At 36.7% G+C, this 21972-nt stretch overlaps 2 protein-coding genes across 5 annotated transcripts; one reads left to right on the top strand and one right to left on the bottom strand.

Moving 5' to 3' along the window:
• Positions 1 to 11140: 11140 nt before the first annotated feature.
• Positions 11141 to 15589, top strand: LOC120073095 (arginine/serine-rich coiled-coil protein 2). 4 transcript variants are annotated; one of them, XM_039025709.1, is made up of 8 exons: positions 11141 to 11336; positions 11681 to 11733; positions 11929 to 12107; positions 12246 to 13100; positions 13180 to 13338; positions 14592 to 14683; positions 14847 to 14915; positions 15052 to 15589. In XM_039025709.1, exons 3-8 carry the CDS (start codon positions 12002 to 12004, stop codon positions 15559 to 15561), a joined length of 1791 nt encoding a protein of 596 aa, XP_038881637.1. In that variant the 5' UTR covers positions 11141 to 11336; positions 11681 to 11733; positions 11929 to 12001; the 3' UTR covers positions 15562 to 15589. The 4 variants fall into 4 exon arrangements, with proteins under 4 accessions (XP_038881637.1, XP_038881638.1, XP_038881639.1 ...); XM_039025711.1 differs by having other exon boundaries at positions 11143 to 11336; positions 13201 to 13338; XM_039025712.1 differs by having other exon boundaries at positions 11143 to 11336; positions 15089 to 15367.
• Positions 15590 to 16471: 882 nt separating this feature from the next.
• On the bottom strand, positions 16472 to 20869 carry LOC120073097. Its single transcript, XM_039025713.1, has 6 exons — positions 20252 to 20869; positions 19781 to 19873; positions 19261 to 19494; positions 18933 to 19035; positions 17258 to 17487; positions 16472 to 17008 (listed from the first exon to the last, which is right to left on the bottom strand). Exons 1-6 carry the CDS (start codon positions 20596 to 20598, stop codon positions 16786 to 16788), a joined length of 1230 nt encoding a protein of 409 aa, XP_038881641.1. The 5' UTR covers positions 20599 to 20869; the 3' UTR covers positions 16472 to 16785.
• Positions 20870 to 21972: the final 1103 nt, after the last annotated feature.

Here is a 21972-nt window from a genome sequence, read left to right as displayed (position 1 = left end):
CCTTGCCATTGCATACCACGATCCTTTGTATAAACTTCACAATCAGTCTCGAACTCAGCATCATGTATATCATGTATCTTGTATCTTGTATCACGTAGCTTAGGTTTATTTTTAACACACTTTATTTTATTAACGCAACTTTAGTTTATCTGCACAATTTTACTTTATCGTAATTTACTTTCCTGTACAAACACAATCTTTATTAATTGTAAATACCGGTCGCTTATATCACAAATGTAACACACTAACGACAACAATCCCTATGTTCAACTTCGGATCACTCCGAGAAACTTGCGTACTTGGTTTTAGTGCAAGGAAACTTGTGACAATGCATAGCATACTACAAGCATTTCAGTAATAATGCATACATCTGGAAGTAGTATCGCATTGTCACACCCCCTCCCTAGCCTTAGCCCCCAAGACTTGAAAGGGAGCGTGAAGGTACACCAGTAGTATTCCAAGACAACATTTAAATTTAACATTTTCCCCTTATCTATTAAAGATTTCCACATGTTTACAACACTCTATCTAAATTTCATACACATAGTTCAATTTCCTATATTCTTTATTACATGATCCGAGCCATGCCCTGAGAATTAACCAAGTCCTAGTGTGTTGGTGGTTAGTAGACTCCTTTCTGAACACTCCGCTTTGCTACTTGGGGGGGAGGGAATATAAGAAAACATTTGGAAGAGTGTGAGCTACTAAGCTCAGTGAGTGGTGCTTTTAAAATAATAATCACTTTGCAAAACATATTTTTGGGAAGTCAATCACATAATCACCATTCCAGTATAATTTATGCATGATCATGTGTATATTCATTCAATCATCATCCTCCAGTTCCATGCTATACGTGGCATGTTCATATCATGGACACATTATCAATCATAACAACTTTTTATGGAAACTTTCCTATAACCCACTTTTCACGCCAATGTGCATATCGACAATTCTTTTTCCGCTAGTCATGCTTAGGTAACTTGACTATATTTCTCGCCGATCGAGGCCGACTATATTTTCCTGCCAAGTACCTTTTGTTAAGCATGCTAACTTATGTAGTCCGGGTATAATCTCAGTTTCCATAGAAATTTCACAAACAATATCATGGCAATCAACATAACATCATAAGCATGTATTTTGCACTTATATATGCATTTATCCATATATCAACGCATAAAACTAAGTAAACACTCACCGCAAGCAAGTTTTTCCACGACCTTGAGGATACCTTCCTAAGAATTCCTCCATATCAATGGAAATTCCTCAATTAATACTTGTTATATCAATAAATAATGTCAAAATAGCCAAAATATCATTATATAATGAAAATACCAGCTTACTCTACTTCAATTTAGCTAAAATTCTCAAATTAGCCTCTTTAGAGGTTATTTGGATCGTGGTAGGTAGCTGGGCGTTTGGGCAGTAGGTAGGGTGGGTGTGCTGTGCTGCACAGGTGGTTGACACGTTAGGCGTGCGTTGTGCTGGGCATGATGCATCGCACAGGGAAGGCAGCTGCGCTGGGCTAGCACGCGGGATGCGTCGAGCGAGGCGCGCGGATGGACACAGCGCTGCAAGGCATGCGCGCAGGGTGTAGGCTGGCTGTGCGTCCGGCTAACTCAATGCCTCACCAACGCAACCTTTGTTTCTTTTGATCTCCAATCAATTTGGCAACCTAATAACTCAAATGTAACTCTCTAAATATGCTCTCAACACAAGATTTAGGTGATGGTATGAATAAATTCCTCTTGCCCAACCCCTCTATTTATAGCCATTCCAAACTCACCCCATGGTGACAACTCAACTCCCATTTGTCTCACTTTGGAGCTGCCAACACTTAGTCTACCCAGCCTAGCCTTGAGTTGTTCTCATCTCAGCTTGCCAGTCAAAATCTCCTTTTTTGCATGAAATCTCCTTTGTCCACCTCCTACTAGAACTTTGTGTGATCCTCCTTTTGCCATCTAAATCACTTAAATACTTAACATATTTCTCTACTTAAATTGTTTAAGACTTATGCTCGTATACCATTGGCATCTTCCCTTGAAGTTTCCCATCAATTAACCTTAACGCATAGCAACTCACCCTTCCTTCATCAAAATTCTACTTAGCCATCGCATGAGTTGGCCATCACCAACGCATATGGTGGCTGCTCACCCTCAACGAATGGCTTACTAGGTATGCTTGCTCAGCTTACTAAGCATGGACGCACGGTGTTGACCATCGACACATGTGCATGCTGCCTAGGCGCTTGCGTGCTTGGCCGCATAAGCATGCTCGGCCATGTGGGCGTGTGCTTGGCATAGTGCATCAATGCATGGCTGCTCGGCAGACTCAGCAGTGCTTTGATGCATAGGATGGCTTGCTTGCTTGCCCGTTCGATGCATAGGCAGAGCGCTCGGCATACACCATCGACGCATGGACTGCGCGCTTGGCGCATGGCCTATGTGCTTGGCCTGCGCGCCTAGCATGTTCACTCGACGCATGCTTCTTGCCCATGTCCGCATGGCTCATGTATGCCTTTGTGTTGGTTGTATGCAACCCTTAGCCATTTTTCAAGTCTTCTTGCTTCCATCCTCCATGCATTTTGGCGTCCCATATGTTTTAAGCCCTTCATAGGCGTTTGGATCTTTGGTCACCTTTTTGGATAATTTTAATGTTTTCCACCCTTTGTTCCAATATCCTTACTTAGGATTTTTCTTCTCTATTTAATCTCCTACTTTAGATTTAGTGTTAGGGTCTTACACGTATAAAGTGTAAATAAGCATAACACAATATCCACACTCCATCTCCATCTTTCCAAGTCAACAAGTTTATGGCAACATGAGCTTGTATGATTCACATTCATATTTGTCCACATGCTTATTTAAAGATATACAATAAATTCAATGTTACAGTGATCCGAGGTCGAACTCAGGGACTTGTAGCTAGAAGTATGCGGTAATGTGCATGCGGCGGTTGAATAAAAGAATGATAGAGGGGTTTTTATGCTAATACTACTCCTACTCCTAACTAACAGACAACGTAATGAGGAGCATGAATAAAAGGTAGAGATACGACAATTGTTGACGTGAGATAAATGGATGGGAAAATAGATAAAATGTGAAGATGTCTTCATCGCAACCCTTAAGAGTGACCGCAAGGGCAATCTCAGCCAACGCAAGCTATGCAATCATGCTACACACACTAAAAGCCTAAATCTAGGATGTATGCGGTGTGTATGCACAAGGGTCGAGATGACCGTATACAACCACCATATCCTACTTCTTGGACGCATGCAATATCCTCTCCGTAGGGTGCATATACACTTTTGATCAAATTTGATGTTTGAATTTGAAACTTGTTCAAATTGGATCCTTTCGATTTCTATACCGAACCTATACTTACGAAGTAGTTTTAACTTATTGATTGACACTAACCCTAGATCTCTGCCCTTGATAAATGAATCAATACTTTCTACTCGAGCTCCAGCTGTATTCGGTAGCGGGGAGTGAATGAACGAAAGAGCACACCTTATGAGCTATATTCTAAATATATTATATATTATTAGAAATAGAATCTAATTTTCACTTTTCTCTATTAAAATAATAACAAATAGAGCTTATTCCTAAGTTCCCCATTCTTGCTTATGCATTTCAATCCGTTCTCTCGAGTCTTAGATTTGGATTTTAGACTACTCTTCTAAGTATGCCTAAATGATGAATGATGCGCTCATAAGACAAGGTAACCACATGAACTTGGCTGACGCAAGATTATTCCTATCTCTAGTGAATAATAGCTTACATTGCTTGATGCGTCCAACCACTTATCCTCCCGGGCAGTTAGTTGTTGTTGACTTTACTTATAGACAAGCGTTGCATTCGCCTATAGATAAGCGTTGTTATAGCTTCACACTAAGCAAATAAAGTTTTCTCACACACTCACGCAATGCACACCTCTCGGTGGTTTGCTACATGCTTCATATCTCTAATCCACATGACTAAGTATGCGATATCCTAGCAATCTCACTAAGTGATGCAATGAAAGTTAATGATGTTAAGTAAAGAAAGATGAAGATGGAATCGAAGGAAACACAGAAATGCTTTGAACACACAATGTATTAATTTCTTAATCCCAAAATGTAATACAATACAATATAAGAAAAGAAGAGAAAATGAAATGACCAGCTGGAAGCAATGTCTTACTTCCAGCAGATGTGTGTCAAGGCTGCCAGTGGTGCCATGGATGGGCGGTGGAGCTGACTCTCTCGAGATCTAACTCCGGCGAAGGCTCCGGTTGTCACTCGGAATTGATAAAGGAGATGAAGAACTCTCAAGCTTCTTTCTCACACATTAATTTTGATCACAGGGATCCGCCCTAAGGCGAAAAGACCTGGATGAATTGAAATTCTACTTAGCGGCTCCTATTTATAGAGCTTGATCGCCGACAGCATTAATGAACTGCTTTGATTCTGACATTTGCGGCACGTTAGTTCTTTTCTGAATTCTCTACTACTAACGGCGTGGTAGGTGAAATGTCAACATCATCTTTTGGTTTTCCCAAGATATGCGTTGATGCTTCCATTCCATCAACCTTGCAGTGATTCCACTATTATGCGTTATTGTGTAGCCGCATTCTTGAAATGACTACATTCGCTTGATTACCGCAACTTCTACACGATGACCACAATCGCAACTCCTATGCGATCACCGCATGCGGCTGATTACCGCAACACCCATGTGTTGATCATATGCTTTCGCCTTTGCGATGGAGAATTTTTCTGCATGCGGTTGTCTATGCGGTAGCCCGGCTTTCGCGTTTGCGTCTACTTCCTGCGTTAGCTACAAAAATAGACAATTGAATGCATAATAACGTATAATAATGGGTTAGCCGAGATTCTTAATGATGAACACTAAAAACTCATTTTCTCATGAATTCCTAACATAATTGCTGCATATTATGCTTAACAGCCCTTATAATTCTAAATAAAAGGCCTAAGATGACATGCATTTCTACATGTCATCAAGAGTCAGTTACCACTGATGCCATCATTTCAGCATTGAGAATTAGAGAGTTAGATCTTCAGTCAGAAAAAAAGGAGTAGCCTAGTGCAGAGGGGTTGTTTGTCAAGGGGAAGAACAAGCATAATCAGTCTAAAGGAAATAAAAATTAGCCAGGTGAAGAGCATAAACCTAAGACCAAGCTGAGATGTAACTACTGCAAGAAGAAAGGATACTTGATGAGAGATTGTTACAGCTTGAAATGGAAAAATCAGGAAAAAAAGAAGGATCAGAAGGGAAAACAACCAGAAGCTTCAGTGGTTGAAGGTTCCTACTTTTATTATGATGTCTTAGCCTCTACAAGAAATAAAACCAACCAAATCAGTACTCTTGGGAAGCATGACTGGGTACTTGACTTCGATTGTACCTATCATATGACACCCTTCAGACCTTGGTTTAATACTTACAAGGATGTGGATGGAAAATTTGTATACATGGGGAACAATGAAGCCTGCAAGATCAAAGGGGTTGGTTCAATATTCTTGAAGCTAAAGGATGGATCAATCAAGTTTCTAAAAATGTGAGACATGTACCTTTACTCAAGAGAAACTTGATATCTCTAGGTATGCTTGACTCCATTGGGTGCGAGTGCAGAGGAAAAGGTGGAGTCCTTAAGGTGATTAAGGATTCCAAGGTTGTGTTGGTTGGTGAAAAGGTCAATGACTTTTATATTGTAAGAGGAGTAGAGATGATGACAAGTGCCTACACGGTTTCAACAACAAGCTTAACAGAGGCTGACTTGTGGCACAAAAGACTATCCCATATCAATGAAAAAGGGATGCAAACACTGTCCAAGCAAGGTATACTACCCAAAGGTATTAGTGAGCACCTTTCCTTTTATGAACACTGCATTCTAAGTAAAGCAACCAGACAAAGTTTCACAAAATCTCAGCATACCACCAAAGGAACATTGGATTATGTCCATTCTAACCTATGGGGACCATCTCCTACACCAAGCCTTAGTGACTCAAGGTATTTTCTAATATTTATAGATGACTTTTCTAGGAAAAGCTGCATATACTTTCTTAAAACTAAGGACCAAGTTTTTGGAAAGTTTAAGGAATGGAAAGCCAAGATAGAAAATCAAACATCTAAAAGGTTAAAATACTTTAGAACCGACAATGGGCTTAAGTTTTGCAATGAGTACTTTGACAATTTTTGTAGTGAGAATGGTATAACTAGGCATAGAATTATGAGGTATACACCTCAACAAAATGGGATTGCTGAGAGGTTAAACAGAACCATAATGGAAAGAGTTAGGTGTTTTCTTTCTAATGCTATCTTAGGTGAAAATTATTGGGCATAAGCTACAACCTACACAGTGTATACCTTAAATAGGTGCCCTCACACATCTTTAGAGTGGACTAATCATCCTCCTAACCTAGATAACCTCAAAGTCTTTGAATGTGTAGGGTTTATTCACCAAAATAAGGGAAAGTTAAAAGCCAGAGCAGTCAAGTGCATGTTTGTAGGATTTACAGAGGATGTCAAAGGGTTTAAAATGTGGCATCCAGTTGAGAGGAAGTTCATAGTGAGCAGAGACATCACCTTTAGGGAAGATGAGATGTTTATGCAAAAGGAGAAAAAGCTTGAGGATGAAGGTGAGTCATCCAACACAGGATTTGAGGTGGAGTTACCCACTGAGCAATCAATAGAATTTAACCAACCTAGTGACACGGGAGAAATTGAGGAAGATGGAGAGGAATAAGAGGAGACAGTAAGTGAACAACCTGATTTAAGTCAGTATGTCTTAGCTAGGGATAGACAAAGGAGAACCATTACCCCTCCAACTAGATATACTAAAATGAACTATATGAATCTGGATTTAAATGTTGTTGTAGCTTCTACTAACCAAGAACCAATAACCTTTGAGGAAGCAATAAGTTTTATTGATCCAAGGGATTGGATAGAAGCTATGAATGAGGAGATGCATTCTCTAAAAGTGAATGACACTTGGTCTTTAGTTCCTCTACCTAAGGGTTACAAACCAATTGCCTCTAAATGGGTTTTCAAACTTAAGGAAGAAGCATCATGTGATCAAAAGCCTAAGTATAAAGCAAGGTTGGTTGCAAAGGGGTTCACTCAAAGGGAAGGAATATATTATTCAGACATTTTCTCTCTAGTTGTCAAACAAACTTCCATAAGACTTCTTCTATCCTTAGTTGCTCAAAATAATTTAGAATTGTATCAACTGGATGTCAAAACTGCCTTCCTTCATGGACATCTAGAGGAGACAATCTATATGATGCAACCCAAAGGATTTGAAGTTAAAGGAAAAGAAAACCTCTAGTGTTTACTCAACAAGTCTATCTATAGGTTAAAACAATCCCTTATGTGTTGATATAAGAGATTCAATGACTATATTTCTAGCATTAGATTCAAAAGAAGTTCATTTGACATATGTGTTTATGTAAATACAGGTTACCTACTCATATATGTAGATGATATGTTACTGGTAGGGTCCAAGGAAGATCTAACCCATGTTAAAAACTTCTTAAAAAGGGAGTTTGATATGAAGGACTTGGAAGAAACAAGTAAGGTCCTAGGAATTGAAATCCAAAGGAATAAGAAGAATTGTATCTTAAGCATCAATTAGTCCAATTACTGTGAAAAAAAAATCCAAATAAAGTAAAATACAAAAGCCAAATAGATCAAAAAACAGGTGTATACCGGAGGAGGAAAGTAGCGGAGGGAAAGACATGACTGTGAGAAAGAGACGATGGAGGAGATGATAATAAGAATCGTGGAGCAGCAATAATAATCCTCCAACTGCTGACCATGCAAAAATTGAAATGTCCAAATTAACGACTTAATTACAAAGATTTTTTATATTGCCAATGGCCTTAATTGGGGATTTGGCCTTTGGGAGTGAGCACTGCAGCAGTATTTATAAACACACACAAAATGGAAAATTCAACATGAATGATGCTAAACCCGTGAGCTTACCTATTGCTCAACACTTCAAGCTTTCCTCAGCTAACTCTCCTAAAGATTCTGACCAAGAACATCAGAAACAGATGGTTGTCATACCCTATAGTCAAGCAGTCGGAAGCCTAATGTATTTAATGATTTCTTTCAGACCTAATCTCTCATATTTAGCTAGCCTAGTTAGTAGATATATGTCTAACCCAGGAAAGAGACACTGGGAGGCTACTAAATGGATCCTAAGGTACTTAGTTTGGTCTAAAACTCAAGATTAGTCTACCAAAAGTCAGTTGAACCAAACTTAGAACTTTATGGATATGTGGATGTTGACTATACTGGTGATTTGGATAAAAGGAGGTCCTGAACAGGTGACCTTTTCCTTTATGGCCCTAATTTAATTAGCTGGAAAAGCAACACTACAACCTATAGTAGCCTTATCTATAACCGAAGCGAATATATGGCTTTAACAGAAGCAATCAGAGAGGCATGGTGGCTTAAGGGTTTGCTGAAAAACTTTGGAATAGATCAAATAGTGGTGAAACTCTACTGTGACAACCAAAGTGCTATCCATTTGTCTCGAAATCCACAATACCACATTAGAACTAAGCACATTGATATCAAGTATCATTTCATCAGAGATAAAATTGAGACAAGGGAGAGAAATTCTAAAGGTTCATACTTTAGACAATGTAGCTGACATGTTAACAAAACCTGTTTCAAAGCTTAAATTGGTTAAATGTCGAACAGGTTGGTTCCGATCTTCCAGACACAGGGTAGACAAAATGGTCAAAATAAGGAAGATCAGAAGATTGCAAGACATTAGAGTCAAGGTAGAGAATTTGAAGAAGTTGTGACTCAAATACCTCAGCTTATTATTTGTTTATAACTAACTTTGTGATGTAACAGTCAGTCAGTATGCATTATAAATACCTTTGATTAGTAAAACAAAAACAAAGTGTGATCATCATTTCTTAGTTTTCTGTAAACAACTAAAAGTTGTATGCAATCTTTTATTGTAAAAGAACTTGAATTTTCCCGTGGACGTAGACAATCTTGCCGAACCACGTAAACCTCTGTGGTTTTTCTTCCTGTCTTTATCTTTCTTGTTCATTCGACTGTTACTTTTCTGCAAATCGCGCGCCATACAATCTCATTTCAAATCGCATCGGATACAGAGTATCGAGTTGAATTATGCATCGATATTCACTATCGAGTAGCTTCGAGTTGTTCGTTTTCACTTTCGAGTCGCACCGAGTAAAGATCAAGATTCATCAGTAACTCATCGAGTAAGATCGAGTTTCATTCAGTTCTCATCGAGTTCCATCGAGGATTGAATAGAGACTCGTCAGACAAAGAAGGAAATTTGTATCGATCATCGAGTAGGAAGACATCGAGCGTCGAGTATCCATCATCGAGGATTTGGTAGAATATTTCTTAGTTTTTTCTTCATCTTTCCAGTGTTGATCTTGAGTATTTGGGCCTAGTAAAGATTGAATAACCCAACAGTGTAGTAGATGAGTGACACCTTCAAAGCATCATCGTCATTCTTGACGTCAACTTTTGGTACTCATCCTTGAATTGATTAAGACATTAGTCCACCTCCGAATCAAAATACTTTGCTCGAAGTATAGACGGTACCTAGTTTTCAACATCCGTCTTTGGGATTGCCACGATCTAGTCACTAATAAGAATTATTCTTTCGACAATGTGACAATCGCACCACAAACGTCCAAGGTCAGCACATCCTCCTTTTCATCGATGACCTGTTGCATCAAAAGTTGATGAACCAAAGGATTGTTAAACACCAAAACTATACCAACAAATCACTCGAATACAATTCTCTTGAACATGTCAAACTAGGTTGGTGTAAGCTTCTTCTTCAGGATCTTGATTGCACTGCCAATATGCGACAGATTGTGCAGGAAGATGATCACCAACAAGTACCTTTAGAACATGCTCCATTTGAACACTGCAAGCCAACATAACATGGTCATTTACTCGTTGGAAAACAACGTCACATAACATACCAAACTACACATGCAATGGCCATAACAGGCGTATACTATCATATAACATGCAATAGTTCAGTATACTATCACATACACGCTCTCGTTGTCAAAAAAATTTCGGACTCTCGTTCATATTATGTTCGCGTTCTTGTCAGTAGCATACTCATGCTCTCGATCTCTCTTATACGTAATTTCTCCTTCATCCCATACGAACAACGATCTAGTTGTCATTCTCAGTCTACTTCCAACACAACATGTTCAATAGAAAATACACCAAATTACGACGTACATCCAGGAGGCACATTTTTTCACACCTGAAAATGCCCTAATCTTCAGTTTTAACATCAAAATACAAGATAGGACCAACAAAGATTCACAACAATTGACATGCAAAAAATGTAGAGCCCAAGAGACTGAAGGTATGACAGACTTACAAAGTTTATTGGGACGAAGTATGGAGACAAATATGCTCAATTATGGGGGTTTCCAATTGAAATTTTAGAAATATGAAATTAATAAATGGAAATCTCGAAAAACGAGGGTTAAATTTTGAATGCAACAACAAGTCCGGAAGAAGGAAAAAACACATATGGAGAAGCAACAAGAAGAGTGAAGGCGAGAATATGTGAAGTGAGACGAAGGAAAATTGAAAGTATAGGGAAAAAAATCAGAATATGGGTTGTTACGTGATATTTTAAAAGTTTTGAGGGTATTATGATAAACATACAGTTTTTTATCAAAGGATTGCACAGATTGGTAAACACAATCAAAGTTAGTCAATTTACTATTGAGCCTAATAATTTAACAGGTTCATAGACACCATCAAAAGTAGTCTATTTACCATTACAAGTCAATCATTTTACAATCCAATGCAATTATGATTACACCTTAAATATCAAAAGGGAAAGTAAACAATGCCCAAAACCAATTAAATTAGATATGCAATTATAGTTCATTACAATTGATCTATCAATAGAATTTCATTACAATTATATCAACTTTTATTATGGATTGGTAAACATAACCTAAATATTTTCGATGATTTTTTTAGTACAATAAGAATTGGAAAAAAATAGAACTCAAGATTTTATGGTCGCTAATACGTGGGTGTATTTGGTAGGATTTAAACATGTATTAGAAAAAAAAACATATATTTCTCGAATAATTTTGGGTTCCATGAGAGAGAAAAGATTTATTCGACACGTATAGAGTGGCCAACGGAATCTCATTCCTTCATATAAAAATATCTCAGGCAGACGAGCAAGAAATAATGCGTAGAATCGAAGGGGGAATGAACAAACAATCGCGTACAAAATGATTCAAATGCCGTGCATGAATCAAATCGTTTGCTATTGAATCTCATCCCAAGGTATGAATTTCGATTTCTGCTTTCAATATTTCCATTTTGCCTTTGTGTTTTTGGTTTAGGGTTTGTATCGAAATGCGTCGATGTTTGAAACCCTAGGGTTTGATGTTTGCTTTGCTTGTTTGTCTCTCTGCTGGGAGAACTTCCTGAGGAACTGGAAGAGAGGTTACACTTGACTTAGGGTTTCTCTCTTCAAGCTTTGAATCGGGTTTCTTGGTTTTTTTTTTTGGTTTTTATTGGTTTGGTTCCGGTAGATATGTGTTGGGGTTTTGTAATATCAAGTTTTCCCCCATTTCTCATTTGATGTCGTTGTCTTCTTGTGGATGTGGTATTTGTTGTTTTGGTAGATTATAAAGCTTGGTGAGAACGTTGTGTTGATACATGAACACCGGTTTCTGAGGTTCGTACTATTATAAACTGAATTTCGTGGCAATTGCTTTACTTTTTTGCAATCTTCTACTCTCTTCCGTTTGGTAATGATATGTTTGGTTTGATTGGATGATGAACAATATTTGCGCCTTTGTATCAAGTTTCCAGGATTTGATAATTTCTTTAAGTGGACTTGTTCATTGACTGTTTGTTGTGTGTGTTTCAGGTCACTCCGTTGGCTATTCTAATTTCATTTGAAGTCAGGTTCATTAACTGGATTTAATTTATAGCCTCATACGATGGAGAACAATGGTATGAAAGCAGAATTTCGTAAGCCATCTTCTGAAACAACTGGCAGAAAGTATAGGCGTCGATCTTCTGTGAGTGGGTCATCATCATCGGATGGTTAGTCTGATTTGGTTTCGGGGTTTTCCTTTTGGAGACAACTGTCGCGTGATGCTCAGTGATCTTAGTGTCATCAGTAGGTTCTTTAACTTTTCTTTATTTAGTATGTTTGTGCTTATCATAAGCGTTGTTTTGCAGAAAGTCCTAAACGAGACCGCAGTTCTAGTCCAAAGCTCTTGAAAGATGTTGCTTCAAAAGACTCTGAACGGAAACCAAGAAGGAAAGAGGATGAAAGGGATTTGAATAAGGATTCTAGAAATCATCATAGTCGAAGTTCTGATTCTTATAGATATTCTGATCGGAAATCCTCTAGAAGTTCGCATGGTTACTCTAGGCATGATGATTATGCCAGACATGACAAATATGCAGATGAAGAAAGAGATTATGAGCGGTTATCCTCTCGTTCTAGTAGGGAGTCAAAGGGTGGTGCACATTATGATCATGCACGACGAGAGAGTGAACATTTCCATTCACGAGAATATTTCCGAGATGTAGAGAAAAGTTCTCGAGATAAATATGATGGTTCTGGACATAGAAGTAGGGATGGGGATTCATTATCTGAGAGACATGGTTTTGGGAATAGAAGGCACGTGAACTCTGAAGAAATTGAGAAACATAGGAATACAAGAGATCGAGATGGTCGAGATGAGAAGAGAGACAATATGAAGCATTCTGGAGACTACAAAAATGAACGGGTTCTCTCCCATGACAATCCTAAGGGAAATCGATATGACTTAATCTTAGGCAGGGATGAAAGTAAGCACCGTACAAAAGAAATTCATAAGAGTGACCGGAAGGACCTTGATGATGAAAAGTTCGCTAAAGAGGAGAGGAAACATGATGCCAGAGAAACTAACTGGGACAAGGGCCAAGGTAAAGAATCGAAGGGAAAATATGATGGTAAAGGTGTTTTTGTTGATGAAAATCAAGGATTGCCTGCTAAGAAACCTAAATTGTTTAGCTTGGGAAAAGAAGTTAATCATGAAGAGGATGGTAAGTGCTTTGTCATGTCCTATTTCAAGTTGTTGCCTGCTAATAATGTTAGCATCACGCACATTATTGTCCTTAACAGTTATGAAATTTGAATATGCAGCTGAAGAGAATCAATCTTCAACCTCTAAGCAAGACCAGGATGGAAAAATGAGTGTAGGACTAGGGCAATCTGGCGACTCTGATTTTGCTGCTGACTTTAGTGCTGCAAAAGTTGCTGCAATGAAAGCTGCTGAATTAGGTAAAATCTAATTTTTCATCTAAAAATTTAGGCTACCCTAAGATCAATATTCTCTCTCAAGTAGTTTGTTAGTTCATTATGAGTTAAGGCCTGACAAAAGTTATTGAATCTATTCTGAATCAGACGCTGAGAGTTCTTGAAAATTTTTGTTGGCCTTTGCTCATAATTTTGATTTTGATTTTTTTTTTCTTGGTTGTTGGAAGATAATTGACTGCATTCTGATATTTTCTAATAACAAGTTCTAAAAGAATATGGTTATGAAATATGCTTGGCTTCTTTAATATCCTTCAAGTTTTAGGGTATAACTCAACTGGTTAAGGAGTTTGCTTGGTTGAGAGGTTCATATTCCCCTTCTCCTTGTCGAACTAAAAAAAGAGAAGTTTACTGGAGCTATTTAGCATATGAGTTCTCCTACTTCCGTTCTTTTCTTTTCCCGGGTTTAGTTTAATTTGGTTATCTTCACTAGGGGTGGTGGTTGGGTTTTGTCGGTTTTGAGGCCAACCAAGAACCGAACCAAACCAAACCAAACCAAACCAATGGTTTTGCAAAAGAAGGGATCCAAACCAATGTCTAATAAAGAATAAAATCGATGGATTTGTTTTTATTTCGTTTGGTTCTTGGTTTTTGGTATTTTCTTCTCTTCCAAATTTTTATTTCTTTTTCCATACTTCTTTTGAATTGGTTCTTTTTGCTCATCTTAAATTAAAATTTGGTACATTTCTTCCTTTTTTTAAGATTATAATTTGATATTTTTGTTTTTTTCTTGCCACATTTTTAAATAAAAAACATACAAGCTCCATAATAACGAGTGTTTTTTCTAAACAACAAAAATATATGCAGCATAATAATTAAAATACTAAAGGATACTTAATGTTAGAATTTATTTTTAAGGGTATATATTTATCCTCGGTTCAGTTCGGTTTGGTTTTGATTGGTTTTTCAAATCAAAAAACCGATCCGAACCAATACTTTTTGGTTTTCTTCAAGGTATGTCCAATTTTATACTAACAAACCAAACCAAACCATTGGATCGTTTTTCAGTTTTTTGTTACACTATTTTAATCTTCACAATTGTAGTTAGGTTTTCTTAGTTCAGTAACCGAAAATGGAACAAGATTCTGTTTTGAAGATTACCTTTCATTTTAATTCTGATTAATGACGTGGATTATATAGAATAACAATAGTTCAGATTTGAATGATTGATATCCTTATACCTTGAATATTTTAAAATTGGTAGTTCTTCCCATTAACAGTTAATAAGAACCTTGTTGGAGTGGGTTATATGACCACCGATCAAAAGAAGAAGTTGCTATGGGGGAGCAAAAAGAGCACTGCCGTAGAGGAGGTATGTGCGATCATCTACTAAATCATCTCTTCATTTTGTTTGGCATGAAATAGTTGTGCATTTGATTCACAATTGGATTACCTTGAAGAACCCAGCTGCTCTAGCCGTTTGATGAATAATATCCTTTTCCTTGTTATTCATAATGCTTTTCCATTGGTTACAGTCTGGACACCACTGGGATACGGCATTGTTTACTGATCGCGAACGGCAAGAAAAATTCAATAAACTCATGGTAAACTCTCCCCCCTCCCCACCCCTCCCTTTCCCTTCTATTCAATATATCCCTGAATGTTAGTTAGCAACCTTTCATTGCTTAGTCATGACTTAGTCCGTTAGAGTTTCTTCATCACCTACTAACACATTTTTAGAGTCTGAGGTTGCCTTGGTGCCTATGGCCAATTGTAGGGTGTGAAGGGCGAGCGGAAGATGGAGCCCCGACCGACCAACCAAGATGGCAACGAACTTCTCCGGGCCGAAAAGCAAAAGGAACTCCAGATGGATTTAGAAAAACAATACACTGCTGGACTTCGAAGAAGAGATGGTCGAACTGTTGGATTAGGTCTTTAAGCGTGTTTATCATCTGGCTGTGGTTATTTCTGTGGTTTGATGAAATTGTTATGAGAATCTTTTCTTTATGTTGCTGCACAAGAGTTGTGTTGAATGTGCTTTCCACAACCTTCAACAGTATGTTCCTCCCCTCTCTGCCTCACTTAAAAACCATAGGACTGTGGCCTTGTGCATTTACGAAGGTGAGAAAATCATCAGGTTGTCTCCAGTCCCTGAATTTACTGGCCAGTTTCATATCTGAGTTCCAATTTCTAGTTTCGACGTCTTTGCAGGAAGTGATGGATACCTTCGAATTCTTAGTCAAATTTTAAAAACTTGTTCAAATTTTAAAAACAAAAACAAGATTGTTAAAACTACAGTTTTCTTTCTTTTTCTTATTTAATTTGTTTAGTTTTCAAAACTTGTTATGTATTTTGAGAACATTCTTAGAAAATATTTAACAAAGCAAATAAATTTATAAGTTAAATTTTCTAGATTAAAAAAAAAAAGTTGAATGGTTATAAAAGGAACTAAATCTGTTTGAACTTAATAGTTGAAATGGTTTTTGAATGATAAGATTTATAAAAACTGGGTTAGGTTATAAATTTGATTCTTGCCTATGTTGGCCTTAAATCTTTGAACGTTCCAATTGTATTCTGAATTTTATGAGAATATTTTTATATTTTGATATTTTGATTCTATTAAGCTCTGGCTATGAGTACCCTTTTTTTTTTTTTTTTAATGTTGGGAGGGGTATGATACCGTTTCTCTCCAAATGTTGAAAATGGTTAGTTGATTGGCCGAGGTACTACTACGACGATTTGTTAATTTTAATTTCACCTATGAATCAAAATTATGCCATTAAGGCATCCTAATGTGGGAGTTTTAACAATTTAGGAATCAAGAGTTTATCTTCCAACCTTAGCTTTCTATAACTTGAAAGATCTTGCAAATAAAAAGGGAAAAAAACATCAAAATTCGCTGTCCTTTTCTTTTAGAAACAATTTTGATTTAAAAAATTGTTAGCGATAGGCTTATCAAATTAACAATAAGTTTATATATTGATTGATACTGTTTCATAAAATTTAAATAAAAAATGGTTAGTTAATGACGAATTCTTTTCTACTATATCGTCGATCTTAGGATCTTATATTTATAATTAAATTTCATTTGGAAAAAAAAAAAGAAAGAAAAAAGAAAAAACCTCACATAAGGTTGGCTGACTACAGAATACGCACTAAATTCATATAAACGTGATTTAAAAAATGGTAGTAAACTATTTCTGTAAAAAGAACAAAGAAAAAAAACAAAAAAACAAAACAAAACAAAACACAAAACTGGTCACGAAATTAAGGGGGGTATACTAAACAAATGGAACTAATGAAATTCAGAAACCAATTTATGCCACACATTTACATCGGCCAAGCATCTGCCTTTCCTAAAACATTCTTATCTTCACTATGATGCTTTTCAATGAACAAGGAAAGGCTTTTGTTGGTGGATCAAAAAGATCTCTGCAAGACATTTTCCCAGAGAAATAACTGGGCAACAATTCCTCACCTTCTTTCTTCATCAGCTGTGTAGACAGGTATTTGCCATATTTTTGTGTTCTTCTTTGGGTCGTCGGTGAGGCTTAGATCCGTATCGTCTTCTTTGAATGTTCTGATGAATGTCTTAGCACCTGCCATAATGAGCCGTTCGATCATGAACAACTGATAATTGTTCTTAACCACAGGATCCAGAATACTACTATAGTTCAAGGAATAAGCCAACTTGTACCTGCAAAATCGGGGTATCACGAGTCAATATTGAAGCACAAAGCGCACAATACCTGGTTCTTTGTTCTTGGTTAAAAGGGAATACTTAAGGGGATATGCAACTAAATGAGAGACGGTTTGATGACTTATATTATAACTATCAGAACACAAGAAGATCCTTTGAGTAAAGTCTTTCTACTACTAAATGGCAAAGAACCAATACTTCATCTCGTACTCTAGTGAACTAAAAAGGTGAGTGAGATGGGCTCACCGATCAGAGAGGGGCGAGAAAAATCCAGGAGTTCTCTCATTTGAAGCAATAAAAAGTGTCCGCCCTGCCGGAACCCACTTTGCTATTCTCTTTAGCATAAACTCGGGCCGTGTATCCCTGTCGAGATGTGGATGTAAGCTTCTATCAACACCAAACCTGTCCTTTCTGGTCTTTATTTTATCTCCGCGACGAACATGGATGGCATCATAATCACCAAGTAGCGCTTTAATCTATTGATCAGATATTCTTTTCAGCATTATCAATAAAATGAGAGATTTTTCATTGATGAAGTGCACTAAGAAATTATTAAACGACACAAAGTTCGAGGAATAAGATTTCAGGAGACACAGTTACTTATAGAACTATTCCAAAAAGAAAAATTACCTGTAATCTAACGCACAGTATAACAAATCAATAAACTAAACAGAAACAGAGAACTGGAAGCAAACTTCGTCTCTAACCAATGCACGTCTAGCAAATTACTCTTTTCGAATTTATCTAACGCTGCTAAGAGGTTAAACGAACACCTGTAATCTTAACCTGGCTTTATGAAGCATATGAGGATCCCTAATCAATGGCGTGCCTTCCATTCAGTTTCCAAGAAGACACCAAAACCATAAAATTTCAAAACCATAAAACTTCAGGTACTTCCAATTTTCTACAAACCTAACCACATATAATGATTACAACTGGCTTACTTCTGCAAATGGTTGTATACAGCCCTTTCTTTCTCATTCTCTGACTTTCACCATTGTGCAACCATGGCCTGATGGCAGAACTTCAAAGTTCATCAAAGACAGAAAAAAGAAAGACTTCCCAAGTACTTTGGATGGTGGATTAAATTGAATTCCTAGGAATGGAAAGTCTTAAACTGAGGTCATCCTAGGAGTGGCCCCATTTTAGTTTTTTTTTCCAAAAAATTATGCCTACTTCCCTCAATTTTAATAGTGTATTAAATACCATTTTTGCAAATGCATATGAATTTGTAGACCAAATTCCAAAAAGAAAACAAGTTTTTTAAAAATACTTCTTTTGGTTTTTAAAATTTGGTTTAGATTTCGAAAGCATCTTAAAGAAGTGGAAGACAAAGCAAAGAAACACACGAGTGTAAATAGTATTTATAAGCTAAGACTTAAAAAACATAAGAAAAACAAATTGATTATCAAGAGTATCAACAACTAATTGATTATCATAAAACCGTTGTTGCCTTCTGCAGAGAGGTTTCTTGGTAAACAGTAAGGGTGGGCCATGAGTAACAAAACAGAGTGGCACCCCTTGTTATCCCAGTTATTGCGAAAAAATTAATAATAATAATAACAATAATAAAATAAAATAATTAATGAGACTTTAATTAGAGTTTGCTATACTTGTCAAAGAGTATCTAAAGTAAAGTATTTGCATTTGACCCAGAGTTCAATAATTATATTTTCTAAGGTGGCAATTTTATGCTAAGAAGCATCCGTGAAGTCTGAATAAACCGAATACCTAATCTTGTATCACTGAGCTTAAGCATCTACTACAACTATGAAAAACAAACCCAGAAATATGGAAATGCAATGAAACTATGTTTCATAAGCAATGAGGTAACAGCTTGCAACTTTGTTAGGTCCTATGTCATGATTTACAAGAGTGCAAGCGCAAAAGAAAGAACCTTAATATGATTTCAGAACAATACCTTCTCAGCTGCATCCCTCATGTTTTCTGCTGCCATAGAAGGAAGAAATTTATAGGGCAACAATATGGCACTGCGGTTGTTTCTGTCCTTGCATTCCATAAACCTAATGAGTTATCATGCCATTAACACCCAAAGAATTCATAACTTGGGATCTTAAATTGAAACATCTGTCATACTAAGTTGCAAGGAAAGGCATAAAAAAAGCATTATAAAGATAAGCCTAATTGAGCTTTTACTGATTTACCATACAATGATGCTTGAATCTATCTAAACACACAATACACTCAAAAGTGGTAAAGGGAATGTTATATCCCCAAGCTTGATTTACCATGAAAGAGGGCTGGCAGTTCGATTTATTAGCAGAAGATCGGAGTAGCGGCTGTTGTCTCTGAGTTCAAGACGACTAACTTGCTCAACGTGGGCAACTGCTCTAGCTCCTAATTTCATACCAGTTGACAGCACCTGATACCATAATTTTGAGTTGTCTAAAATCACTGGTACAGTGTCAGATATAAGGTCCATATCGTACAAAGAGTCCATGGCACAAGAGTTTGCTTCCCAACTGCAATGCAGAGAACAAATTCAGGTTCTACTTTTTTCTCTATAAAATTCACAAATATAAATGAAAGAACAGTGAATTTTTTATGTAATGAAGTTTGCATCTTAGTTTGAAGCCCAAAGAGAACCAAATTAGTACAGTTTCAACTACCCTCAAGTATATGCTTATTAGAAAACGTGACGTTTAATAGGTACAATATTTATATGATAAGCAATATGGATCAACACAGTTGCAAGAGAGAGTGCATACAAGAAAAACGTTATTGGAAAAGAAAAGAGGGAAAAAACACCTTTCCTCTGAGCTTGCATTGGTGGACTGATGAAGAAGCCCTTTCTTATTATGTATAGGGTTGATACACATTCTAGAGGGCATTACAAATATTCTGCACCAAAAAAAAAAAAAGTAGTTAATTGCCTAGGTAGGCTATGCAAAAGCAATCTACCAATAAATTATGCTGCAGTTAAAGAGCACTGGACCAATCCATTACCATTACAAAGATAAATTGAGACAAAACTAAATAGCACCTCATAGCAATAACATAGAACTAAAATCAAACAAGGGGCAAACAGAAGTTTCAAAATATGATAATTCTCCTTTTAATGATAGAACTACAACAATGCTGATGAGTTACTGCTCACCCAATTCCAAATCCCTTTCATACAGAAACCTTATCATGTCAATCCAACAAACTAAACAAGGAGAAAACAACTTCAAGTAAGGATTAAACCCCAGAATTCAGAAGAACTTCAAGAAAGATTACCTTTGGAGGAACATGGCTTCCTCAAGGGCACACCTCAAGCTGGATTCCTGGTGACCCAAACCCTCACAAGATTCGCAGTGCTTGCCCGGGCAGTCGATTCTGTTGCCCCAGTACAAGAACTTGTCATTTACACTAAAAACATGCCGATTACGTCTCTGTTTCTGGGTCAGATTCTTGAATCTGAAGATTTTCTGAATTGAATTCGAGGATGAAAAAGAAGAAGCCCCATTGGTAGAAACCAGTGAGGAAAAGAGGAAAAGAAAGGCAATGGCGGCTAGGGCAACGAAGAAGAAGATGAGTGGGGATCTGGGTTTGGGTTTTGGCTTCTGGGTTCTGGGAAATGCCATGGAATTTGCAGAGTGGAAGAAATTGAAATGTACAGCGGAAGAGTGATTGAAATTCGATTCACTCGAACAATGAAATGTTATAGAAATCGATCGCGTCCGCTGAAGGACAAGAACTTGGATCGAGCATTATTAGTAGCAGTGAGTACTGAGAATTGTGGATTAATCATATACGGCATTGTTGATTGACATATAACTTTGAATCGAAGAAATTTTGATGCAAAAGATGTTTGTGGTTTTGCCTCTCACCTAACCACCATGTGTCCAACCATCAAGCTTGGTGTTTTGAGTCCTAATTATTTTGTTATTTAAACTATCATTTGTTGGGATTAAAAAAAAAATTGATCTAATTTTGAGTTTAGTTTTCTTTTTATTAAATTTCGATGGTTTGTTGATTTGAGCATAATTTAAGTGGATAAGACATTATCACAGTTGTGAAGTAAACTCGAACAAAATAGTATCGACTAAAATCAAATTATGTTTCGAGTAATATTTGAGTGTAATCTCTCTATATATCACCTTCAATCACAAAGGACAAAAAATATTAAAAGATTTTTTTTTGAAAAAAATTGCCACATGACAACTATTGATTTCACACTTGAATGATTTGAATGAAGATGGGTGCATGCACCCAGGTATTTTTTTTTACATCTAAGTTTATAACCTAAAATTAATGATACTATTAATTAAAATGTTAAACTTTAAGGAAACGCTTAATTAGAGTTCCATTTCAAAATGATTAATGTACATTTTTCATTGGTGTATAAGACTTATTTAAATGTAAAAATGTAAAGATTAATGTATGTGAGAGAAATACTTCATAAACATCTTGCATTCTTCTATTAATGCTCTTTTTTGGTGTAAACATATCACTTAAAGATCTCAACTTAAAATTATCTTGTTTTAAATTGGAACTATCTTTTGTATTCATTTTGATAGGACTTTGATGGGCCGAAGATTGTCGAGGCCCTCAATAGATCAAATGAATTTATAATATAGATCAATACAACCTCTACTATTGAGTAGTATTAGTAGTAAGACCAAACCGTCCTGCAGGAAAATGTAAAGTAAGTTCGCACAAGTTGAATTCCTAGATTGAACGGTAAATGAGTTTGGTGTGCTTTGAGAAGTAAGCACAAGAAAATAAAATGCGATATGTAAAGTGCAACAAGAGTAAAATCGGCTTAGCCTATATTTAAAGATATCCTCAATAGCTTGCTTGATCATTGAATTCATACAAGTTAATTCCTATCTTTGCCCATGCTTAGTTGCCACATTCACTAGTGCTAAAAAGAAGTCCACAACAACTAATTAACCAATATTTTTAGATGTAGTGCATGCCAAATACATTAGTTACCAATTAAAGAAAACACTATG

This window comes from Benincasa hispida, chromosome 3 (genome assembly GCF_009727055.1).
Source record: "Benincasa hispida cultivar B227 chromosome 3, ASM972705v1, whole genome shotgun sequence".
Taxonomy (NCBI): domain Eukaryota; kingdom Viridiplantae; phylum Streptophyta; class Magnoliopsida; order Cucurbitales; family Cucurbitaceae; genus Benincasa; species Benincasa hispida.
Note: the sequence above shows the minus strand (reverse complement) of the source record. Positions and strands in the feature narration are given on the sequence as shown.

Coding starts and splice junctions, on each gene's coding strand:
- LOC120073095 (XM_039025710.1), top strand. CDS start 12,002: ATGGAGAACAATGGTATGAAAGCAGAATTTCGTAAGCCATCTTCTGAA. Junction 12,108..12,245: donor TGGGTCATCATCATCGGATG/GTTAGTCTGATT, acceptor GTTGTTTTGCAG/AAAGTCCTAAACGAGACCGC. Junction 14,684..14,846: donor AGAGCACTGCCGTAGAGGAG/GTATGTGCGATC, acceptor CATTGGTTACAG/TCTGGACACCACTGGGATAC.
- LOC120073097 (XM_039025713.1), bottom strand. CDS start 20,598: ATGGCATTTCCCAGAACCCAGAAGCCAAAACCCAAACCCAGATCCCCA. Junction 19,495..19,780: donor AATGCAAGCTCAGAGGAAAG/GTGTTTTTTCCC, acceptor TCTGCATTGCAG/TTGGGAAGCAAACTCTTGTG. Junction 19,036..19,260: donor ACTGCCAGCCCTCTTTCATG/GTAAATCAAGCT, acceptor ATAACTCATTAG/GTTTATGGAATGCAAGGACA.